The sequence below is a fragment of the Clytia hemisphaerica genome, unplaced genomic scaffold, assembly GCF_902728285.1.
Source record: "Clytia hemisphaerica strain Z4C2 unplaced genomic scaffold, Clytia hemisphaerica genome assembly, whole genome shotgun sequence".
In the NCBI taxonomy this organism is placed as follows: domain Eukaryota; kingdom Metazoa; phylum Cnidaria; class Hydrozoa; order Leptothecata; family Clytiidae; genus Clytia; species Clytia hemisphaerica.
In genome coordinates this window covers 1,690,836-1,712,235 of record NW_027103839.1, presented here as the reverse complement: position 1 = coordinate 1,712,235, position 21,400 = coordinate 1,690,836, and the positions used below count along the sequence as shown (strand labels likewise).

General features: G+C 35.7%; 1 protein-coding gene across 1 annotated transcript; it reads right to left on the bottom strand.

Annotated features, from left to right (window-relative positions):
• Window positions 1-2,800: 2,800 nt before the first annotated feature.
• On the bottom strand, window positions 2,801-11,962 carry LOC136807426 (uncharacterized; the record flags this gene model as incomplete). The annotated part of the gene is given in 5 exon segments (XM_067064013.1): window positions 2,801-3,833; window positions 9,514-9,793; window positions 10,155-10,402; window positions 11,003-11,132; window positions 11,820-11,962. Coding segments are annotated over 5 exon segments (1,093 nt in total), but the record flags the coding sequence as incomplete, so codon positions are not given.
• Between the last annotated feature and the right edge of the window lie 9,438 nt (window positions 11,963-21,400).

Genomic DNA, 21,400 nt, shown 5'->3' with positions numbered 1-21,400 from the left:
TTGAGAGACTTTTTCCTAAATTTTGGTCCATTTTTTCCAAATTTTGGTTTGATTTTCACCAAATTTTGGTCAAAATTTTTGGAAATCGTAACCCTTTGAGAGAGAAATTTCTGATTTTCGTGATTTTGGGACCCTTTCAAAGACTATCTTTTGAATTTGTACCCCTTTGAGAGACTTTTGAGGAATGAGAAAATAGGTACCCTTATGGCTCGCACATACCCGGCACCCATTTTGCCTAAGTACCCCCCTACACTTTTTTTTATAAGAACAATTTTATTATAAGAGCAATGAGGCTCAAAAATGCCAAAAAATAAGAACAATTTAAGAACAGTGGAGAAGCTGAAGTTAGAGAGTTATAGCAAAAGAATCACTGGTTTCTAAAATCCTCTAAATAGTAAAGTAAATAGCCAAAACTTGTTTTTTACCTTAGAAAAAATAAGAACAAAATAAGAACAATTCAAGGCTCAAAGTGGGGCGTCTTCAATGACAATTTGGGTTGAATCACAGGGGAGCGTTCGTGAAAATTCCACCTCATTATAAACTTATATTTACATTTTCGAAAGTCCCTCAAAAAAGGTTGTTTACCCGGGGGAGGGGGTTATGAGTGATGGGTAAATCGTAATAAAATGGAAAATCCAAAATTGACGTGAAAAACATTTACATTTTGCATTTGAGACCCTTTGGAAGTTTACTGAAATTAGATTTTCTGCGATTTACGACATATCTTACAGAGATATTTCAGGTTCCAAAAAGACACAGGTTGGTACCCTTCACTTGCCAAAGCTAGAGGTATCGTGAAAATCACATGTCGAAATCATTCGGGATTAAGTTCAAAGTTGATATTTTTATACACAAATCAAAAATATCATCAATGCTTTTAAAAAAAGAGTCAGTGATAGAGAATCATTATAACATAAAGGTGATTATTTCGATTCTTTCGATTCCATTGAAGTAACATTACCATAATTAATAGTTTAGTTTAGTTTATGCGTAAGATAAGATATTTTCACAATTTCTTGCGAAAGTAGTTACGGCCTGTAAAAAAAATATTATAAGGAATCATAAAACAGGCAACGGCCAACTGTTCCACACCCCCTGCTTTTTTCGGGAAAAACTTTTGGTTATTTTATTTTACTCGTTGTATTATTGTCTTTTCAAAAAGTCTTGGGCTAAAAGTTCTGTTTCAGCCATTCTGGGAAAATTAAGGAAAACACTTTTTACTGAGGTCAGCAAAAATCTAAAATGTCAATAACTTCTGGAATTTAGCTGTCCTTCAATAGCATTTTCTATTCTCGATATAGGCTAAACAACCGATGACTGGTTAGTTAACCGAGTTATCGTCTACAGAACCGATGATATCGGCTAAGGTTAATTTTACTGACAGTTGAGACGGGGGTGAGGGTGGTTTATTAATAAAACCGGGATTTGTCTTCACAGAGCTATATTATATTCTTAAAGCTGTGACATTCACGATAGCAACAACTGTCAAGAAAAGTTTTGAAATTAGACTATTTTTGTCTAACAAAAGATTCAAATTTATTCATATTTATAACATAATTTACTTTAAAAAATATAGTTACCAAATACCAAAATATACATGTAGCAAAGACTTATGTATGTAATAAATAACACCCCTTAAATAAATTTATAAAACTGAAGTCCACAGTTTAAAAATGTGAGTTACGAAACTTCCACTGTACATATGCTCCTAACGCGACTAGAAAATACCTGTTGTCGCCTGTAAAAATATGATCCTGACCGGCGGACGTCCTCACCAATGAAGTATAAACCCGAAGGGCTAGAATTGAATGTCTAACCTTTCTCAGTCAAGTAAAAGCGAAGCCTTAAAATGTGCGCCGTACTTTTGACGACGGATTGAATCTAGCAATTCTTTTGGTTTCGAGTCATATTTTGTTTCGAAATTTAGCAGTAAATTTTAATTTCAATCTGCCATTTGTGTAAAAACCAGGCGGGCCGCGCTAGGCCGCGCAACTTTGATAGGATTTCTTGGCTTCAAATCCTACCGAGGAGATTCGATTCTAGCCCTTCGGGCTTAAACCTCATTGGTCCTCACACACCATTTTGCCTGAATGAAGCCCCGGGCGCGCGACAGAAGGACCAGGTCCGACTTAAAACACAATCGAACAAATTAAAAGCTGTATACATTTGTCATACCACCAATGACCTTTATAAGCCCTGGACCAAGCTATTTCCACTATCTCTGCTCACAGTTTAAAAAAAAGTGATACCCGCAAATAAGTTAAGTATTGTTAAAATTTTGGCTAACAACAAACGGCGCTGCATCAAGCGAAAATAGATCTAAGCGCTCTCGAGCGGGTACCACTTTCAGAAAAAGTTAGTCTGAACGTAGCCTATACTAGACGTCACCCGCGTTTTTTTACGCAATTAACGTCTATTCCACTTTGCGACTTTTTCGAATGTTTTGAGCCCGGGTTTTCGGGCTCTAAACATTCGATTTTTTGACGTCACTTTTAATTTTCGAAGCTCCTGCAGTAGCAAAATAATCGAATTTGCGTCAAAACACTCGAAAGGCTTCTATTTTTCAAAAATCGTCAAAGTGGAACTCACTAAGAAACGAGATGAAAAATCCCGGTTTTTAGTGAGGTGCTCGCTAGTCTGAACGTAGACCTCTACAAATTTCCGAATTCCTTATGCTGCACGAATCCGATAGTGGATGTCAGCAGCCTAAAAAAAACTCCGATCAAAAGTTTTTGGTTGGCCGGGATTGAGAAACTGCTTCCAGGGTCTATATAAAGCTTAGTTGCATAAAACCCTCTGGTGAATAAGTCGAACCTAATCTCTTCTGTGCTGTTAATACCCCACTTACCCTTTTGCATACCTCCCTCATATATGCATACCTTGTATATTATAAAAACTTGTCACCAAATTAATTATTGCTAACTAAAACCCAAGAGCCCGAAGATTATCGCGCTTGTGATTACTAATTTCAGCGCCCCTTTCCTTTTTTACACCTTAGAATTAGCAGTTTTCAGCAAAAAAAAGAAAAAATGCCGAAAAATTTCCTTTCAAAGCAATTTCACTTTTAAAAAAGGCGGCGTCGAAATCCCAACTTTCCAGAATTGCCTCTCCAAATTTGGTCGGTCGCCACCACGCTATTTGGAGGTGGCTTTTAGATGTGATACTACACTATTAAAGACAACCCAACCTCGTCCCCGTGTATGATGAACGGCAGAAAATTTAGACTGGCACGCCATTCGGGCTGGAACGGTATCACGCGGGAAAAGTGAGCGTAGGAGTTAGGTAAGCGTAGGAAGAAATTTTGTCGGCGGCAAGGGTTAATCAGCAGCCTCTCACCAACTTTTGCTCGTTCTCCTACGCAGCTCTTATTCTAGCAAACGCCCGCTGCCTTTATGTTCCCACCCTCTGACATGATTTATTAACAGACTATTTTACAGAAAATTAAGTAAGCATAAAAAAGCCGAAAAATACACAGGAAACGAGGTTCTAAAAATCCTTTGAAATTTTAAGAAGTTTACTAGGTTTTATGAATAATCTAAATTCACTCTATAAGTTCAAATATGTTTTTCCCAAACTCAAATCTCCGAGAGTTACCTTGGCAATCCCATACACTCCCTTTCAAGACGGTGAAACCTTTTTCCCCAATGATTTTTAGTAAGTCAAGACTCAAATCACACGTGTTTTCTGATTGTTCGATTTCTTTGTACCACGTGACTTCTCCATTGTTTTGGTCGTAAATCTCGACCAATCGAACTGGGTTATTTGAGCAAAACGAAATCTGATTGGCTGACGGATTCGATGGAGACTCTTTGGAATACGAAGTCACGTCTGTCCTGAAATCGAAAGAAAAATTTAATTTTATTTTATTTTATATTATATTTATTATTAGTTGTTTAGATAATGTGAAAATTTTCTTTTTGAAATTTAAACATTCAAACTAAAATTTAGAGAGTTAGATGGTTAGAAAGGTATTTTTATTATTTTCCAAAAACATCTGTTTATGCCTTTTAAATCAAGTTAGGGATCTATAGCCCTAAGTCTCAGACTATGCACGTCGCTCGGATTTGAACTACACGCTTTTTTTAGTTGTAAGAATTTCCATGATGAAAATGACCAAAAAATGAAGAATATTGTAAGAATATCACCATCATGGAATTTTGCTACTCAAGCTAAGAATACCATTTTTAGAATACCAATCATAAAAATTGGCCAAAAAGGTCAAAGTTATCTCAATAGAATGTAGTTTGTGTGACCTTTTTCAAGATTACAAAAAAAACTCTGTGCGATATGAAATTTTTTGTTTGCTGTACTTTTTGTTTTGTGAACTTATTCTCACAAAGATTTAACCTCCCAAATGCCTCTTTTTTGAACTATTTGGGATTGCTTAGAGCAGCAATTTATGTCCGCGGCGCATACACGCTTTTTTATAAGAATGGTGTAGATCCATTTCATCATGGATATTCTAAACTGTTTTGTGAAAATTATCCTTAAATATTCTTACAGCATTCTTAGGTTAGGATCCTAATTCAGACTAAATTTAACATTTAGTATATACGTCTCAAGCATAAAATGGCATTTTTGTGAAAGGAGTGAGCCTTACTTGGGGGTAATTGACAATTTATAATTGAATATGCTCTAAAAATGGCATCCCTAACCTCAGTGGCCAAATTCCATGATGGTGATATTCTTAACATTTTCTTAAAATTTTGGCCAATTTCATGATGAATAGCGTGTAGGTAAAAATCTGAAAAAATCTCCGACACAAGGTAAGGGAGCGGTCATTAAGTATAGCACATACCTGGGTGGAAGATATCTTTTTAGGGGGACTTTCAGTTATATACCCTGACAAAAATTCGCACAATATTTTCTTACCCTGACAAAAAGAGAGGTAAAACTTTTATACCCTACCAACGAGGTTTATGAGTACATGAAATACCGACGCAAAAGTGGTATCTACAAGAACAAAATTGTTGTATCCAAAAAATTCCACATCATCTGTCTCGTTCCATGAAAAGTAGGTTAATATTTTCAAATTTCCCTTTATTAAAAATTAGTGCAATTCCATGAAAGAGTATAAATATATTCTATGGGAAATGTAAAACAAGAACAACAAGGTTTTTTAAACGATCTGAAAACTATCTGAAAAACGTCTTTCCAACTCGTCGTATTTCGACGAGATATTGGCTGTCAAAAGATTTCATACCCTACCCAAACTTACAATCTTTTTTCCATACCCTACCAAAATAAAGAGTAAAATTTTCATACCCTACCCAAATATCTTCCACCCTACCAAGTTCCATACTTAATTACCGCTCCCTAAGTGCTAATGAATAGAATTCCTTTTATATTTTGAATGTTTCGGAAAGATAATTTGGAGTAGATTATTAAGAACGTTTTTAATTAAAAGAAGAAGAAAGTCAAAAATTTTAAACGAAAGAAGGAAGAACTCATGAGAACATTGATGATAATAAGGTTTTGCCCCGAAATTAGAAAAGCTTTGTTGTGTAAATATAAAATAATGTTTTCTTGACTTGCATTATTAAAAGGTGGTGAAAAAAGCATCGTGATTCTTTTATTTGAATTTTCATTTAAAAAAAATCAAAAAAATCATAGTATTTGCTCGTTAAAAAAGAATTTTAATGAAATTTTTAATTAAAAAAAACACTATGTGATAGTAAATAAAAAGGATTATGGTCAACTTTTTTTTCTCTTTGAGCAAAATTCCAGGAAATGGCGACTGTGATGACGACTGTTAGACTGAATAGGTTGTTAATAGAAAAAAATAGTTGACATTTGCTTCTCAAATCTCAGAAGAAGAATTCTTCTTTTGATTCTACATCTACTGGATAATTGAGTGATTTTTCTTGTTAAAACAGTTCTCTGTTCGACCTACATTAATTTCTTGAACTGGACATAAATATATGATATACAAGCCTATATTATTGTAATCAATTTTTAGTCAGGCAGCTGGGGTCACACAAAAAAGTGCTTTGCTTTACTTACAAAGTTTGCGAATAAATTTCTGTTGGTTGTTTTGAATAAAAAGGACCATTGTGATCATCAACCGGACACATTAGAATTATTTACCGGGGGCGTCCGGGAACATTCGTGTTTTTGATGACGTCACAAGCAAAATGAAAAATTTGATTTGATTGTAGAATCAAGTTTGATCCAAATGGGACTAATTACCATCAAAGTTCTGCGATTGTTGTTCTTTCAAGCATGTCTAATATACACTTCGCATCAATCATTACGACCTGGAGGTCAACCAATGTTATTCATTGGTATTTACCAAGAATCTCCACCCATCGCCGCCCAAAACACCGCCACCGCCACTAAACAACATCAAAAGAACATCACTGGTTCAAATATCTGTCAATCAGCCATAAATAATGCGGATAAAAACAAGACCCATTTTTTGAAACATGTGCTGAATACCCAAGGTTACCAAATCAGTCATTTATTGAGTTCTCAAGATTTCGAATACCAACATTTCAACTTTTACACTTTCAAGGATGCTATTGAGATCGGACTAATGTTGAAATTGGACGAAACATTCCACGTCTCAAATGAAAGTCAATCAAGTCCAACCTGGAACGGGAATCTAATTAACAATTGGCAAAGATCTTCCAGAATCATCCATATTTTAGTATATGGTTCAATAGAAATTTCAGGTTTTTACGAACAATATTTCTACAACAACGATTTTGCAGTTACATTCTTAAATACAGATTTCAAGCTCTTATCCTCATTATCCAGCAGTAATCTCATATCTCACGAAGACAGCATCCAGGCCAATGCTCAGAATCTATTCAATCGATTAATCGAGAGCAAAATTACTAAATTCGCTCTCATTTATCTCAAAGACTCCTCTAATATTTATCGACTTGAATACGATACCTTAGCTAAAATTGTTAAAGCAAACTATATGTTTTACCAGATGTGTCCAGTCTTTTACGAAGTAGACACGTCGAACGAGACTTCTATAAAGGCCCTATTTGAAGCACTGAACAATCAATACCAAGATGGCGTACGAGTAATTATTGGTGATCCCCAAAAACAAATCCAGTTTTATAATTATTACTTGAACAACTGGGACGAAAAATGGTATTCCTGGTTGTCATATGATCTTGAAGACAGCATCGTTATAATGTTTTATAAAACAACGAAAACCCGACATTTCAAAATGGGTTGGTACACCCATAAATTAACTAGTTTAAAATATGTGGGTTTGCAATCTCCTTTACCAGATTTTGATCTTACCATTTCACAATCCTACCTTGCAAAGCTGTGTTATGATTCGTACTTGCTTGAAATAAGTCGTATAATGTCTGTTATTGGTATCAGAGAAGTTGTAGGTGCTTTCGATTATTTATCATTTAAGTTATTCAAAATTGCTTATTTAAGGAAATTCAGAACTTTCAGTACGAGACGTCGACGTTTTTGTTTCGTATCAAAAATACCAAATAAATTGAAAACTCAACATTACTGTTCACTAAGTCAGAAACTTGTAGATGTAAATGAAGAAAGCGCTTGTTTACACCCCAATTGTGCAGCAGGTACCGAAAATTATTATGGGAGACTCAATACTGGTCAGAAATGGATTACTTCGTTCGGATATGGGTGTCGAAAATGCCCACACAACTATTTCAAATCCATTGAAATGAGTTCTAACGAGTCATGCCGAAGATGTTCCGAAATGGAGATTCCTTCAAAAGATCAAAGTCGTTGTTACAACCCATACCAGTATATCATCACGAATTTTTCCCAAACGACCTCTGTTATCTCCTTAAGTATATCAGCTGTTGGTTTATTCCTTGGTGTATTTATCATACTTGTATTATGGAGATATAAAGAAACACCTTTTGCGAAAGCTTCAAATCTAAAACATTCGATAATTCATTTAGTTTGGAGTTGCTTTCAATTCGCTGTGCTGCCTTTTTTGTTTATTGGCGAGCCAAACATCTTAAGATGTTATTTAAGACCTATTACAGTTCTAGTACTATGTATATGTCCTACAATTATCATTTTCATCAAGTCGCACAATCTCTTGTTTGCTTTCAAATCAACTACGATCGTTGATGATTCGGATAAACGAAAATCAAACTTGATTCAATTCTCAATTGTGTCGTCGATATTTTTATTTGACGGAACCTTATTATTGTGGACTTTGATTGTGTTCCCTCCTGCAGTCTTGCTAGATATCAATCATTCAGAATATCAAATTATAAAGCAATGTAACACGGGCTTACACGTTAACCTCCAAATCGTCATGTTGATTTTTCAATGCTTATTCACGTGTGTACAAGCCTATAGAGGACGAAATCTACCTGGACCTTTTAATGAGGCCATGCCAATCGCTTACTCCACACTTACTTTAGTGTTCACTTATTTAATAACATTCCCAATTTACTATTTACAACACGATGCAGAATTACGTGAAAATGTTCATTTGGTTATACTTTCAACTGCTCAAACTTTGTTTCTGATTATTTTTTATGGACCAAAGATTTACATCATTTTATGTCAAAGACACAAGAACACGAAAGCATATTTGCGTCAAAAAATGTGGCAGAATTCACAGAATAAAGTGGAGATTGAAATGCAGCAGAAATGATTTTCATGATGAATTTGCTCAGTTTGTAACCTAGTAATGAATATGATATGTATTGGAGAAAAATTAGCCCTTACTTTCTTTCGCATCACTTGTTCTGCTATACCGAATATGAGTTATCCTACCTTTAAACCTATTAATCCATTAATTATATGGTTGATTACATTTAGCTTAGATTTGTAAAGGACGAGCGGGCCGATAAATCCGTGATAGCCCCGCTTTTTTGTAATCACCCTGATGTAAACAAAAATTTCTATTGGTTGAAAGAAAAGTATCGTACGATATTTTGATTGGTTAACAAAATATCGTACGAAATTTTTAAGCCAATCAAAATAAGAGTGTCAGTCGAATGTTTTTTTATAGTTTCGAATGTTTTTATAAGTTTCGAAAAGAATAGCGATTGAGTGTTCTTCAATTCTTTTTTTGACCATATAATTAACGCGGAATAACATGGTATTGTCGGGTGATTTTGAATTACTGAAATGTTTTCAATGAACCTCGGGGTTATTAATCCCAAATCACCCTCTAAACCATGTTATTACTAGTACTAATTGATATGAAGTAATTTTAGCAATAAAACGGAAGATAAATTTAGGAGGTGTTGCATAAGAATAAAAGTTGACGTTTTTTCCTTCTTGCTTTACATCTTATTTTTCAAAGATCATGAATATTCCACTCCTTGCATTGGCGTATCCACCAGGGGGTAGGTACTGGCGTAGTATTTGTTATGGGCAACATTTCTCCAATTCGGGGACCTATTCAGGAAGTTTAATGTTCAAAGGCGGTCAGGATTGAAATACGGGTTAAAACTGAAATGGCCTGGAATTCCAACGGGGCTAATGTCGAGAGGGGTTTGACCACTTCAACAGGGGTATAAGGCCTATTTAATTAATTCTTACCTATTGGTAAGAAAGCAAAGACTTGTGACATATTGACTAGCTGTCCCAATCCACGAAAAAGTCTCAAACCCACCCTTCATTTTCAACTTTTGTAAATCACCGCCATCTCCGCCCAAAAATTGTGTTGACTGAAGGGTCGTTGTGATTTGAATGGCGTCTATCCACGCCCCTGACCGGATTTGAATAGATTCCATTGCTTCGTGTGGTTGGAGCGTAAATTGGTATTTTAAAGTTTCGTCTGTCTTGGAGCCGTAGATTGGGGATTCGACGAGTGATTGTGCTATAAAACAAGAAGAAATGGTGAAATAAAATTTTACACGTGTGCAGAAAATTTGAGGTATGATAGCTAAAAATCTAAGGAAGCCTTCCATCTGGCAAATAGTGAAGAGTTTAGGTGTCGAGATCTCAATTAAAATTTGTAATGCAAAAATTTCCTCAAGAGCTAATTATAATAAGACAGTTAATTGTAAAGTAAGTTGTAAAGGGGTCTAAGTCACAGCAAAATAAACAGCACATGCATCGCATGTAGCCCGCTGTCAGCCCATATCTCCTTTTTGATACATTTGTTTATTAGGCAGACGAAAATACAGTTATGTTTTATAAAGAACTACGAAACCTAAAAATGTTTAAGTTGTTTTTACCAGAGCATTCTTTTCCATTTTCAGAATTCTGCTTGACACCTTGAAATTGTATTCCTTCCAAGAATTCGCCATAATAAAACACAATACCAACAGGTTTTGTCAGACCACTCTCCTTTAACCATTCCTTTGAATTAAACCTAACCTTTTCGGTACCAACACAACCGTATGGTCCCAAAAGGTTTGGATGCAAAGATATGTCAATGTTTGATTGTGTTGTTGATTGGCTTGATTTACTGTACCGAAGCCATCTAGTGTAAAAAGATAGTGATAACTTAGCCTAAAATCTAAGCTAGTTTGATTCAGTCACTAGTATAAATCTGATGGTAAGTTGTGACTGAATATCAGTATTCCAAGGCAAACTTAAAATCCGTAAATATAAAAAATCTTTAAAGCGCCAAAAACGCTATATTGCCGTGTGAATACGGGATTAGTTAACTAGGCTAGGGATAACTAACACGTTCCATGGTTTTCTCTTCATCCGTCTTTAACTAATCAGAAACGTTGACATACAAAAAAGCTTTTATAAATTTACTTAATTTAACTCAGTTTTAACAAGCAACATGCTGAAACGACCTACCTGTACCTGATGATGAGAATCAGATAAAAATAGGACAAAATAGCAAGAGTATGAAAGTGTAGTGAGCAGCTTGAATATATTACCTTGAACGAACAGATGAACATCGTAGGTCCAAAAAGCAATAAATGTTTTTTTCTCTGTATAAATATTGCATTTATGTTATGATCAGGTATGTTATGTTTTATGAGGGAAGATTTAATGATATGAAATTTTAGTTCACGAAAACTCACCCCATACTTTAAAAATGCGTGCATTCAGAATTTAAACTTACTTGTGGCAATTCAACAGGGCAGCCGATGATCGATACCAATGTGCTCCTTTGTATTTACCACTGTCATCTAGTCCGATCAATGGTTCGTCTTTTGAATGGACGGCCGTTGCTGTATCATGACATGTTTGTCCTAACGATGAGTGAGAAATATAAACATTTCAATAAAATACCTTATTACACAAATATTATTAGACATTTTATTAACACGAATTGAAAAATTCCGTGTTAATAAAAAACCCCTCAATTAAAACCAGCCGCCGTTTCCTTGAAAAAACAGAAACATTCGTGTTAATTTCAGATCATCCTAATTTCAAGGCCGTTGAATACTTGCCTAGTAATATTCGTGTAATAAGGTATTTTCCTATCGGAATCCAATAAAAATGGCCATCCACCCAACCCCAATTCATGATATGCAACATTAGCGAGTCTTCTGAGAATTAAAAAAAAAAATTCTATCCAATACGTCACTTTTTTTATTTTTCAAGTGTATTGGGTGGAAAATTTTAAAAGTTTTCAGAAGACTCTCCAGTGGATATGCAGACCATGAATAGGGGATCTAAGGTACAGTCATACAGATGACTGGATATCGATATCACTGAATAATGGAAAGTATAGTGTTATAGTAGAACACCGAAGTAGAGAGCGTCAACTGTAGTTCATTTTTCTATGTAAATTGTGTTTACTTAACTTCACTCCAGTACTAAAATGGCGGAATAACTTGGTCCAGAGTTTTAATATCGGTTAGTAGCTTTGATGTAATTATCATGAAGTATCTTCAAAATGGCGGACAAGTCAATTGCCACCTAGTGTTGCTAACCTTTGACTTGAGTGTAGAAGAAATTCATATCATCATGTCCTCTAGCCATGATCCCATGCTTAGTGTGTGCCAGGTCTAAACAATGTCCAACCTCGTGGATGGTTGCACCAAGGGTCGTCGAATAATTTGCCCAATAAGAGCCTCTGAAAAAAAAAGCTTATATTAAAGTTTGGAAGTTTCTAGACTGGCATAGATTGAAGTTCTTAAAGGATTGCCAGCCAATTATTTGACTCAAAGATACAGTAAGCAGATTCTTAGCGTGGGTACAGAAACTCGCAAAGCAGAACTCACGAATTTCTTTAATTTAATATTCCTATGACATGCTTCGTTTTTTTAATATAAAGAAAGTGTACAAGGAAGAGAAGATGTAGCGCGCTCTCGATGCATTACACCGCTATCGAGTAGTGTTACCATGGAGATACCATTTTAAAAAGATTTTCCTTGGCCGGAACACTGACCTTTATATATCCCTGGACCAAGCTATATCCATATCCACCATCTTTGATCGCAGTTTTTTTTAAAGTTGGTACCCGTAAAGAAGCCATTGTAGTGTTTGAAACTTTGCCTAAAGACAAACAGCGCTACATCATAAGTGTACCAATTTCAAAAAAACTCCGATCATAATATTTTGCTTGGCCGGCATTGAGTAACTTGGTCCAGGGATATATAAAGGTCAGTGACCCGGAACCGAGAAACTGCATCCCTCTGGAGGTTTATTTATGGACATGTTTTTTTTTTGACTGTACCAAAATGCCGATTTTCAACCAACCCGGTTCAAATCGGCACTAACAGAGACAGCTGAACCCTTTCTTATCGTTATTCAAAAATAAGAAAATAGCACTGGGTGAAAAGCTGTCTTTCCGAAATTTCAAACTTTGAAAGTCTCATGTTCCCCAGAAATTTCCAATTTTGAAAGTGACATTCCAATTTTTTTGGAAATTTGAACTTTCAATTTTTGAGAATATCAGAAAGTTGATATATTTAGATCTTTCAAAATTTGAAATTTCATATTTTATGGTCTTCTTAAAAGTTCAGGAAATTTCATATTTTCTGTCGCTAGAAAGACCTAAAAGATGAATTTTCAGAGATTCTAAAAAATAAAAAGGCGACTTTTTCGATACCCTGGAAATGACTAAATAGCCGAAATTCCCAAAATTGAAAAGAACTGCAAAAATCACTTTTCCGATATTCCCCAAAGATTATTTTCTTCCAGGTTCAGAGCAGCCCTCTTTATAAGCATAGCGGTGGCAAAAAGTATATATATGTTATGACATGAGATGCAAGGAGCACTTTTGAAGATCCGGGAGGCTACTCAGCCAAAAGAGGTGACCGATATGTGCGAGCCATAAGCGTACCTTTTTTTATACCTCAAAGTCCCTCAAAGGGGTACAAATCTATAGCTTACTCTCCCAAAGGGTCCCAAAATCACAAAAATGGAGAATATTTTCTTTCAAAGGTGGGTCATGTCACGACTTAAGAAAAATTAGGAGCAAATTTTGTGGAAAAACCCTCGAAAATTCAGAAGGTTTTCTCAAAGAAGGCTGAAACATGGAGCTTTAGTACAAAGATAAAAAGAGCACACAAATTAATGAAAGCAAAGTGTTTCTTTTCTGTTATTATTCCTTATATGGAAGTAATTGCTCTCTAAAGAATTTACTTTTGAACCACTTTTGTTATGACGTAAAGCTCCTTTATTTATTGTTTATTATTTTCAACGAAAGAAACGGGTATAGACAAAACGCTGAACGGCGGAACGACGGAATGCCGGAACCGGAATACCTGTTCCGGCCGGAATAGCTGTTCGGGCCGGAATAGCTATTCCGCGGAATAATGATTTTTTTTTATATTTCGTATTCCGCGGAATATGATTATATATTTTTTTCCATCTGGGCCAAGTCAAGCAAACGAAGGTATGACATCGCTGAAAACTTACAGTAAAGCACGGTTAGAAGTTGGTCCAGTGGTTTAAAGCGCTGGTTTCACGCACTAGGAAACCCCGGATCGAAGTCACCTTTAAAATTTTTATCCAGGTTTTGATGTTTCATGTTTTTTGGGGTGCAGATTCCGAAAAATAGGTCTGAAGTCCTGAAAAGTTGACGGAAGGGCACTATATGAGACCGTAAAGGACCCGTACGGGACCGAGAATGATCCCCTCCCCTAGCGCCGGACTTGGTAGGTCTCACGACTTGAAACTTTCTGGAGACGTCAAGCATATCAAGGGGGGAGCATGCCAAATTTCATCACTCCACTGTTACCGGTCCCCGTGCTACGGGCCGCGCAAGGTACGCTGCAGGACGTCCCCGTACGGACGATTGCCGGGTCGTACGGCGTTTTTAGCTGGTCAAATTTTCCGTGAGGTATAATTAATCTAGTTCTATCTTAGTTATATCTAAGGGAAACACTCAAACATAAAATCCCAAACAACACCCCGGGAAACTGTATTAGAATGACTTCACAAGCGAGTGCACGAGTGCATTCCTTTATACGAAAAACAGCCAATGAGGTAGCCGATTGCTGATTATAGGTGATTATGGGTGATTATGGGTGGTAATGGGTGATTATGGATGATTATGTACATAGATATACCCTCAGGGGTGGTAAAATAAAAGAGAAAGATTATTATTATAATAAAAAATCATATTCCGCGGAATAGCTATTACAATACAAAAAATAAAAAAAATAAAAAAATCATATTCCGCGGAATAGCTATTCCGGCCGGAACAGCTATTCCGGTTCCGGCATTCCGGCATTCCGCCGTTCTGCGTTTTGTCTCCACCCGAAAGAAACCGAAAGAAAGAAAATGTGTTTTATTATCTTAATTCAATAAACATTGTGTTGAGCTTTTGTACAGAAGAAAATGGCAAACCAAGTTTGATGCGTCTTATTTTTACAAGCTTTTTTCAGGTAAGTTTTATCAATTTTATTCCATTCTTATCGCTTTTGAAATTTAAAAACAAGTTTTTCCATACAAAATTTTCCAATTGAAACCACTTTAGTCGGTCAAAAATAATTAATAAGAGAATTTATACAATATCTCTGGCCAATCAAATGCGAGTACTCAATCATGTGATTTTGAGGGACATGTGGAAAGTTTTAAACGTTTATTTCATTATTTATCTCAGATGAAGTGGTGTTGAGTTGAGTTTAGGTTGAAATTTTGGATTGCAAAGTTATATTTCTTCATATTATTTAATGTTTTTATTTTGTTTTTAGAAAAAAATACTTGAAATGGAAACAAATTCAGTATAGACGCAACCATGGTACCATTCTACCTTCAAAATTGTTATCATCGTTATGTTGTTATTGTAGAAAAACTTTCAACTGAAGCCTTTGCTCAATGAAATCTTGTTGCAGTCGGTGAAGTAAATTCTTCTGGATTTCCAATGGAAAGTATATCAATGCACGACGCTTCAGAATGACAGACTTTATCGGTGGCTTGAAAACTTAAAGCTCATCTTCTTCGCTACATACATATACAAAAATTAAACTCGGAAATGTAATAAAAATAAACGCGTAGGATGTGTAAAATAAATCGAGAATCACGCAGTTTTAATGATACACACAACTGATTATTATACACAAAATTTCGTATGTGAGGCTCTAATAAACCAATAAAGACTCGACAGGAATTGTATGGATATTGAGATGGGGGATTCGGCGGATTTTTTTGTAACATCTTAGCTTTTTTATTTTTGAAATGAAACATGTTACAATAAATATATAATGTACTGTATGTAGAAGAATATATGAGCATTTTGTCAAAGAAAATGTTACTTTCTTCGTATTTCAACATCTGTTTGTAGTCTTTCTCAAAGAAAATTTTATTGTCTTTTTTTCAGATAGTAATTGACTCCTTTTAAAGCTTTTAAAAACCTATTAAAGATAGGTTTGAATGGTTCTAAATGACCTTTAGACTGAAAAGAACACCAGGAAATTTGAGGTTCCAAAGATTTGGGAATTTAGAGAATGTCACATGGTGGCGTTTCCAAAGTCGGAAAACTTGACATTTCTATTCCTTAACAAATTCCAAAAATATGAATTTTAAAACTTAGAAAAGACCAGGAAATTTGAAGTTTCAAAGTCTGGGAATTTAGCGAATGTCACATAGTGGCGTTTCCAAATTTTGGAAATTCGATATTTTCACTATTCTCGAAAGTTCTAAAAATATGACATTTAAAACTAATAAAAAATTCTGGAAATATGAAATTTCAAAGTCTGGGAATTTAGCGAATGTCACATAGTGGCGTTTCCAAATTTGGAAAATTTGACATTTCCGTGCAGTTCCGTGCCTCCAGAAATCCCCAAAAATGTGGAATTTCCAGACATTTTTTGGTCTTTTTTGGTATTTCCAATGTACTGGAAATCTCGCTTTTCACCCAGTGTAGGTTAGTAGCTCTGTCCGATACTTTTTGTCCGATCTTAATAGCTTTTATGGAACTTAAGATATCGCTTGTTGAATCCGGAGTAATTCAGGATGAAAAAAATCATAGTCTATCTCGGATTCATAAAGTCAGCTCGATATTTGGCCTTTGTCGTGTCCAATTTATATACGAAACTTATATCAGTGTGAAGCTAAAGGATTGAATTTTCACATCGACCTCTTTGTTTTGGAAAAAAACGGAGGAAAATGGGATCAAATTGATCATTTTTCAAATCTAGGTGCTAATTCTATTCGTATATATTTTCCTGACAAGTCTATCTATCGGGGAGGTGAATTGAGATTTTTGTTTAGTTGATAAGAAAGGAACGAACTAAAGAAAACGGGAATTATTAAAATGAGTGAAAAATGATTAAAAAAGTCCTGAAAAACCCCATTCTTGGGTTGAACAAAGTTGCTCACGTGAGTTGTCTAGTTCACATTCATGAAGTCGGCTCTATATTCAGCCTTTTTCGTGTCAAAGTTATATACAAAACTTATATCAGGGTGTAGCTAAAGGATTGAATTTTCACATCGACCTCTTTTTTTTGGAAAAAACTGGAGGAAAATGGGATCAAATTGATCATTTTTCAAATCTAGGTGCTAATTCTATTCGTATATATTTTCCTGACAAGTCTATCTATCGGGGAGGTGATTTGAGATTTTTGTTTAGTTGTTAAGAAAGGAACGAACTAAAGAAAACGGGAATTATTAAAATGAGTGAAAAATGATTAAAAAAGTCCTGAAAAACCCCATTCTTGGGTTGAACAAAGTTGCTCACGTGAGTTGTCTAGTTCACATTCATGAAGTCGGCTCTATATTCAGCCTTTTTCGTGTCAAAGTTATATACAAAACTTATATCAGGGTGTAGCTAAAGGATTGAATTTTCACATCGACCTCTTTTTTTTGGAAAAAACTGGAAGAAAATGGGATCAAATTGATCATTTTTCAAATCTAGGTGCTAATTCTATTCGTATATATTTTCCTGACCAGTCTATCTATCGGGGAGGTGATTTGAGATTTTTGTTTAGTTGTTAAGAAAGGAACGAACTAAAGAAAACGGGAATTATCAAAATGAGTGAAAAATGATTAAAAAAGTCCTGAAAAACCCCATTCTTGGGTTGAACAAAGTTGCTCACGTGAGTTGTCTAGTTCACATTCATGAAGTCGGCTCTATATTCAGCCTTTTTCGTGTCAAAGTTATATACAAAACTTATATCAGGGTGTAGCTAAAGGATTGAATTTTCACATCGACCTCTTTTTTTTGGAAAAAACTGGAGGAAAATGGGATCAAATTGATCATTTTTCAAATCTAGGTGCTAATTCTATTCGTATATATTTTCCTGACCAGTCTATCTATCGGGGAGGTGATTTGAGATTTTTGTTTAGTTGTTAAGAAAGGAACGAACTAAAGAAAATGGGAATTATTAAAATGAGTGAAAAATGATTAAAAAAGTCCTGAAAAACCCCATTCTTGGGTTGAACAAAGTTGCTCACGTGAGTTGTCTAGTTCACATTCATGAAGTCGGCTCTATGTTCAGCCTTTTTCGTGTCAAAGTTATATACAAAACTTATATCAGGGTGTAGCTAAAGGATTGAATTTTCACATCGACCTCTTTTTTTTGGAAAAAGCCGGAGGAAAATGGGATCAAATTGATCATTTTAGGAATCTAAGACCCGATCAATCGAACTTGTCGAACCAATCGAACAATCGAACTAATCGAACTCCATCGAACGATTAAAGTTCGATTAAAAAAATTAATCGAACCTAATCGAACACTCACAATTTTTGAAGCAATAGCAGTTCGATTAGTTCGGTCAGTAAAAAGTTCGATTAGTTCGATGATATCAAATCCTCATACAGTCATATATCTTCCCTCGCTTGCAAAAACTTTGTCCTGGCACGCGATTGCCATTTCGACAGTTCCCGGACTTAACAGCTTGACGTTTATTGTACCCGGATATTTGTCTATCCGGAATAAACTCCGTAGCTCCTCTGTTGCGATTTCGCGCGCGGCCGAGTGGCAGAATACTACGCCCCAACAAACCGCCTCTGGCGCTAAAAGGATACAGGAAAAGTGTGTAATCCGTTATCGGAAGTAATTTCCCGATTTACATTCCGAATTTGGCTTTGAAAAGAAGTTAATATACGGTGGCGGAGCAGCACAAACTTGTCGAACAAAATTGGTTTATCGAACTGATCGAACCGAAACCCTTTGTTTTGATCGAACTTAATCGAACACTCACAATCTTTTAAAAAATCTTAGAGTTCGATTAATTTTTTTAATCGAACTTTAATCGTTCGATGGAGTTCGATTAGTTCGATTGTTCGATTGGTTTGATAAGTTCGATTGATCGGGTCTGGCTAATTCTAATCGAATATATTTGCCTGACGAGTCTATCTATCGGGGAGGTGATTAAAGATTTTTGTTTAGTTGATAAAAAAGGAACGAACTAAAGAAAACGTGAATTATTAAAATGAGTGAAAAATGATTAAAAAAGTCCTGAAAATGACCCATTATTGCATCCAACACCTTCCATCAAGTCTTCTTTTTGAATCCTCCCACGCTCCGAAACTCGTTTGTTTTGATTTTGAATGAAGCCATTCCACTGTCAAAAAATTTCGAATGTTCGAATGTTCGAATTCTTTTGACAAAACATTTTGGCGCCAACAACAAAGTTAACAACGTCGTAACCAGTCCTACTCGTAGGGGTTTTTCAAGAAACAGGTATGTAAGTCACAATTAACTTATTTTTTTCTCCTCATTGGTACAGTTTTTAATTCTCCTCTTGCCAACTTTTTTTCAGACAATTGATATTTCCATTCAAACAAACTAAGATTTCTTATAAAAATTCTTTTTCTCAGTCTTTTTCTCATTCGAACGTCTGTCTCATGTCTACAATTTGTCTCTTCGTGTGCGCCACGCCCCTTTTTTAACCAGGTCTCTTTTTTTTTTCTTAGGAATGGAATGTCACGGTTCTAAAACCACACCAAAACGCTTCAAGTGTCGTAACAGTGATTGTCAAAAGTCTTACCCGAATTCCAGCAATCGAGATCGACACGAGAAGAAGGTAGGACATTCGCCTGCACCAAGACGCGACGGACCCCATAGCAAAGAAGGCTGATGGAAATTATAAATGCCCGAACTGTACAGTAACGTCAGAATACAAAAGTAATATGCTAAGACATTTACGAAATGGTTGTACGGCTAAAACAAAAATGAACAAAAAAATATGTCCATTCTGTCGTCAAGTTTTCCAACAAAAGTTTAACCGCGATCGTCACATTCAAAGGAAACACCGTGATGAGTTAACCGATATGGATCATGACCAAATGGTACCAACTTTTGATTCTCAAGCTGCTGAAATGCTAAATGTTACCTTTTATGAGCACAATGAAGAGATCTTTGAAGAAAGTGACGAAACTGATTTCGACTTTGTCACTCAAATTCAAGTAAATCCTGCCGAATCCGACCAAAATGATACCACCCAATCCGCCCAAAATGGTATCACCGAATCCGCCCAAATTTATACCAACGAATCTGAATCTGTAATCCTTGTTTTTACCGACCAGCCCACCCCTGTAGAAACCGAATCCTCCATTGATGAAACCCAGGTTCAATCCAATCCAATCCAATCATCATCACCCAGCGAATCCGCCAATGATCAAGAAAGCCAGGTAATCAATTACGATATTTTCAAAGAAATCGTAGACTAGCAAGCGTCTGTCTTTCCTTGGACACAGGAAGGCGGGAATAGTGCTTATAATAAAGAGTTCTTATAAAAAATAGAAATTGCCGCGGGAGAGTGGATTGGAAAGACAGACTAGTTCCAAGTGGTGCAATACGGGATTTTGCTTCAATCTAATCTCAGGCAATTACGTTCCCTCGAAAAAGAGGGAAGATAAAATGAATGGACACGGCTTATTTTTTCTTCTATTCTCATCGCAATATTTGAGTTTCTCGGAGTTATGGATGAGAAAAGAATTATAAACACAAAACAGAAAAACGTGGCGAGGACTTCTCCAACTTTTTCGCTAAACTGAGAAGAGAAGTTTTTTAATGCTTTTAAATGTTTTATAAACACAGAGTTAAACTGTCTTGGCATTATCTATCTGAGATACTTTATTCATACATTGTTTCTGGCTTGGTTGGGACGTTGATTTATTCACAAAAACAAACAAACTCATATATGGATTATACTTTCACTTTTTCATGTGATTGTTGTGATTGAAAGATTTTTTGATTATGTATGGTTATAAACATTCATGACATGTTTTAACACTGGGATCTTTTAAATTTTGTTGGCTTGATACGCTGGTAAATCTCTAGTACAAGTGCAATATTTATGACATTATGACACAGCTGAGATTCCATGACTATATGCAGGATACTTTTTGCAGGGAATGTTCAATATGTTAATATGCTCACATTCATTGGGTAACAGATCACTGCTTTTTTCTATGTGTATATACAAGTTAAACCTGATAACCTTATCCCAGAGAATGTAACTCCAAAATGGCTACAGAAATCCTCAAAAATTATAATGGAAAGTATGGTATTTATATAACATTTTTGGTGGTGGCAATACTGTGCAATATGTTGTGGAAATGATGAAAAGTGAAGTGGTAATTTGGAATTTAAAAATTGACTGCTTGTTATGCGGAAACAATATTCTGACAAGCTGACCACTGAGACACATCTTGGTTCTATTTGTGAATGAAAATAACAACATTTTACATTGAGATGACTGGTTTCCTGGGCTTTCGGATGCCCGTCGTTTAGCTGGAATTCACTACCTTTGACTCTAAATGTTAGATGTACGAGGATGTTTTGGGTTTTCACTACTGGCAGACTTCCAGGGGGGAGCACTTAGGCAAAATTAAGTACGGGGACATGCCGCTGATCAGGGTCCCTTTTTCGGACTCTAGAGATATCTGATAGGGTCCCAAAATTTACCGTGCGATTGGGTAACTTGCATCAGTGGAGGCTAACATGCATAGCCCTCAAATGAAACACCTGACTGGTCATCAAAATACAAAGTTAAATCAAAACAAAAATGGTAGTGTAGAGCTGCAAGCGGAGCTGCGTAGTTGTATTTTAATGACCAGCCAGGTCTTTCATTTGAGGGCTATGCATGTTAGCCTCCACTGATGCAAGTTACC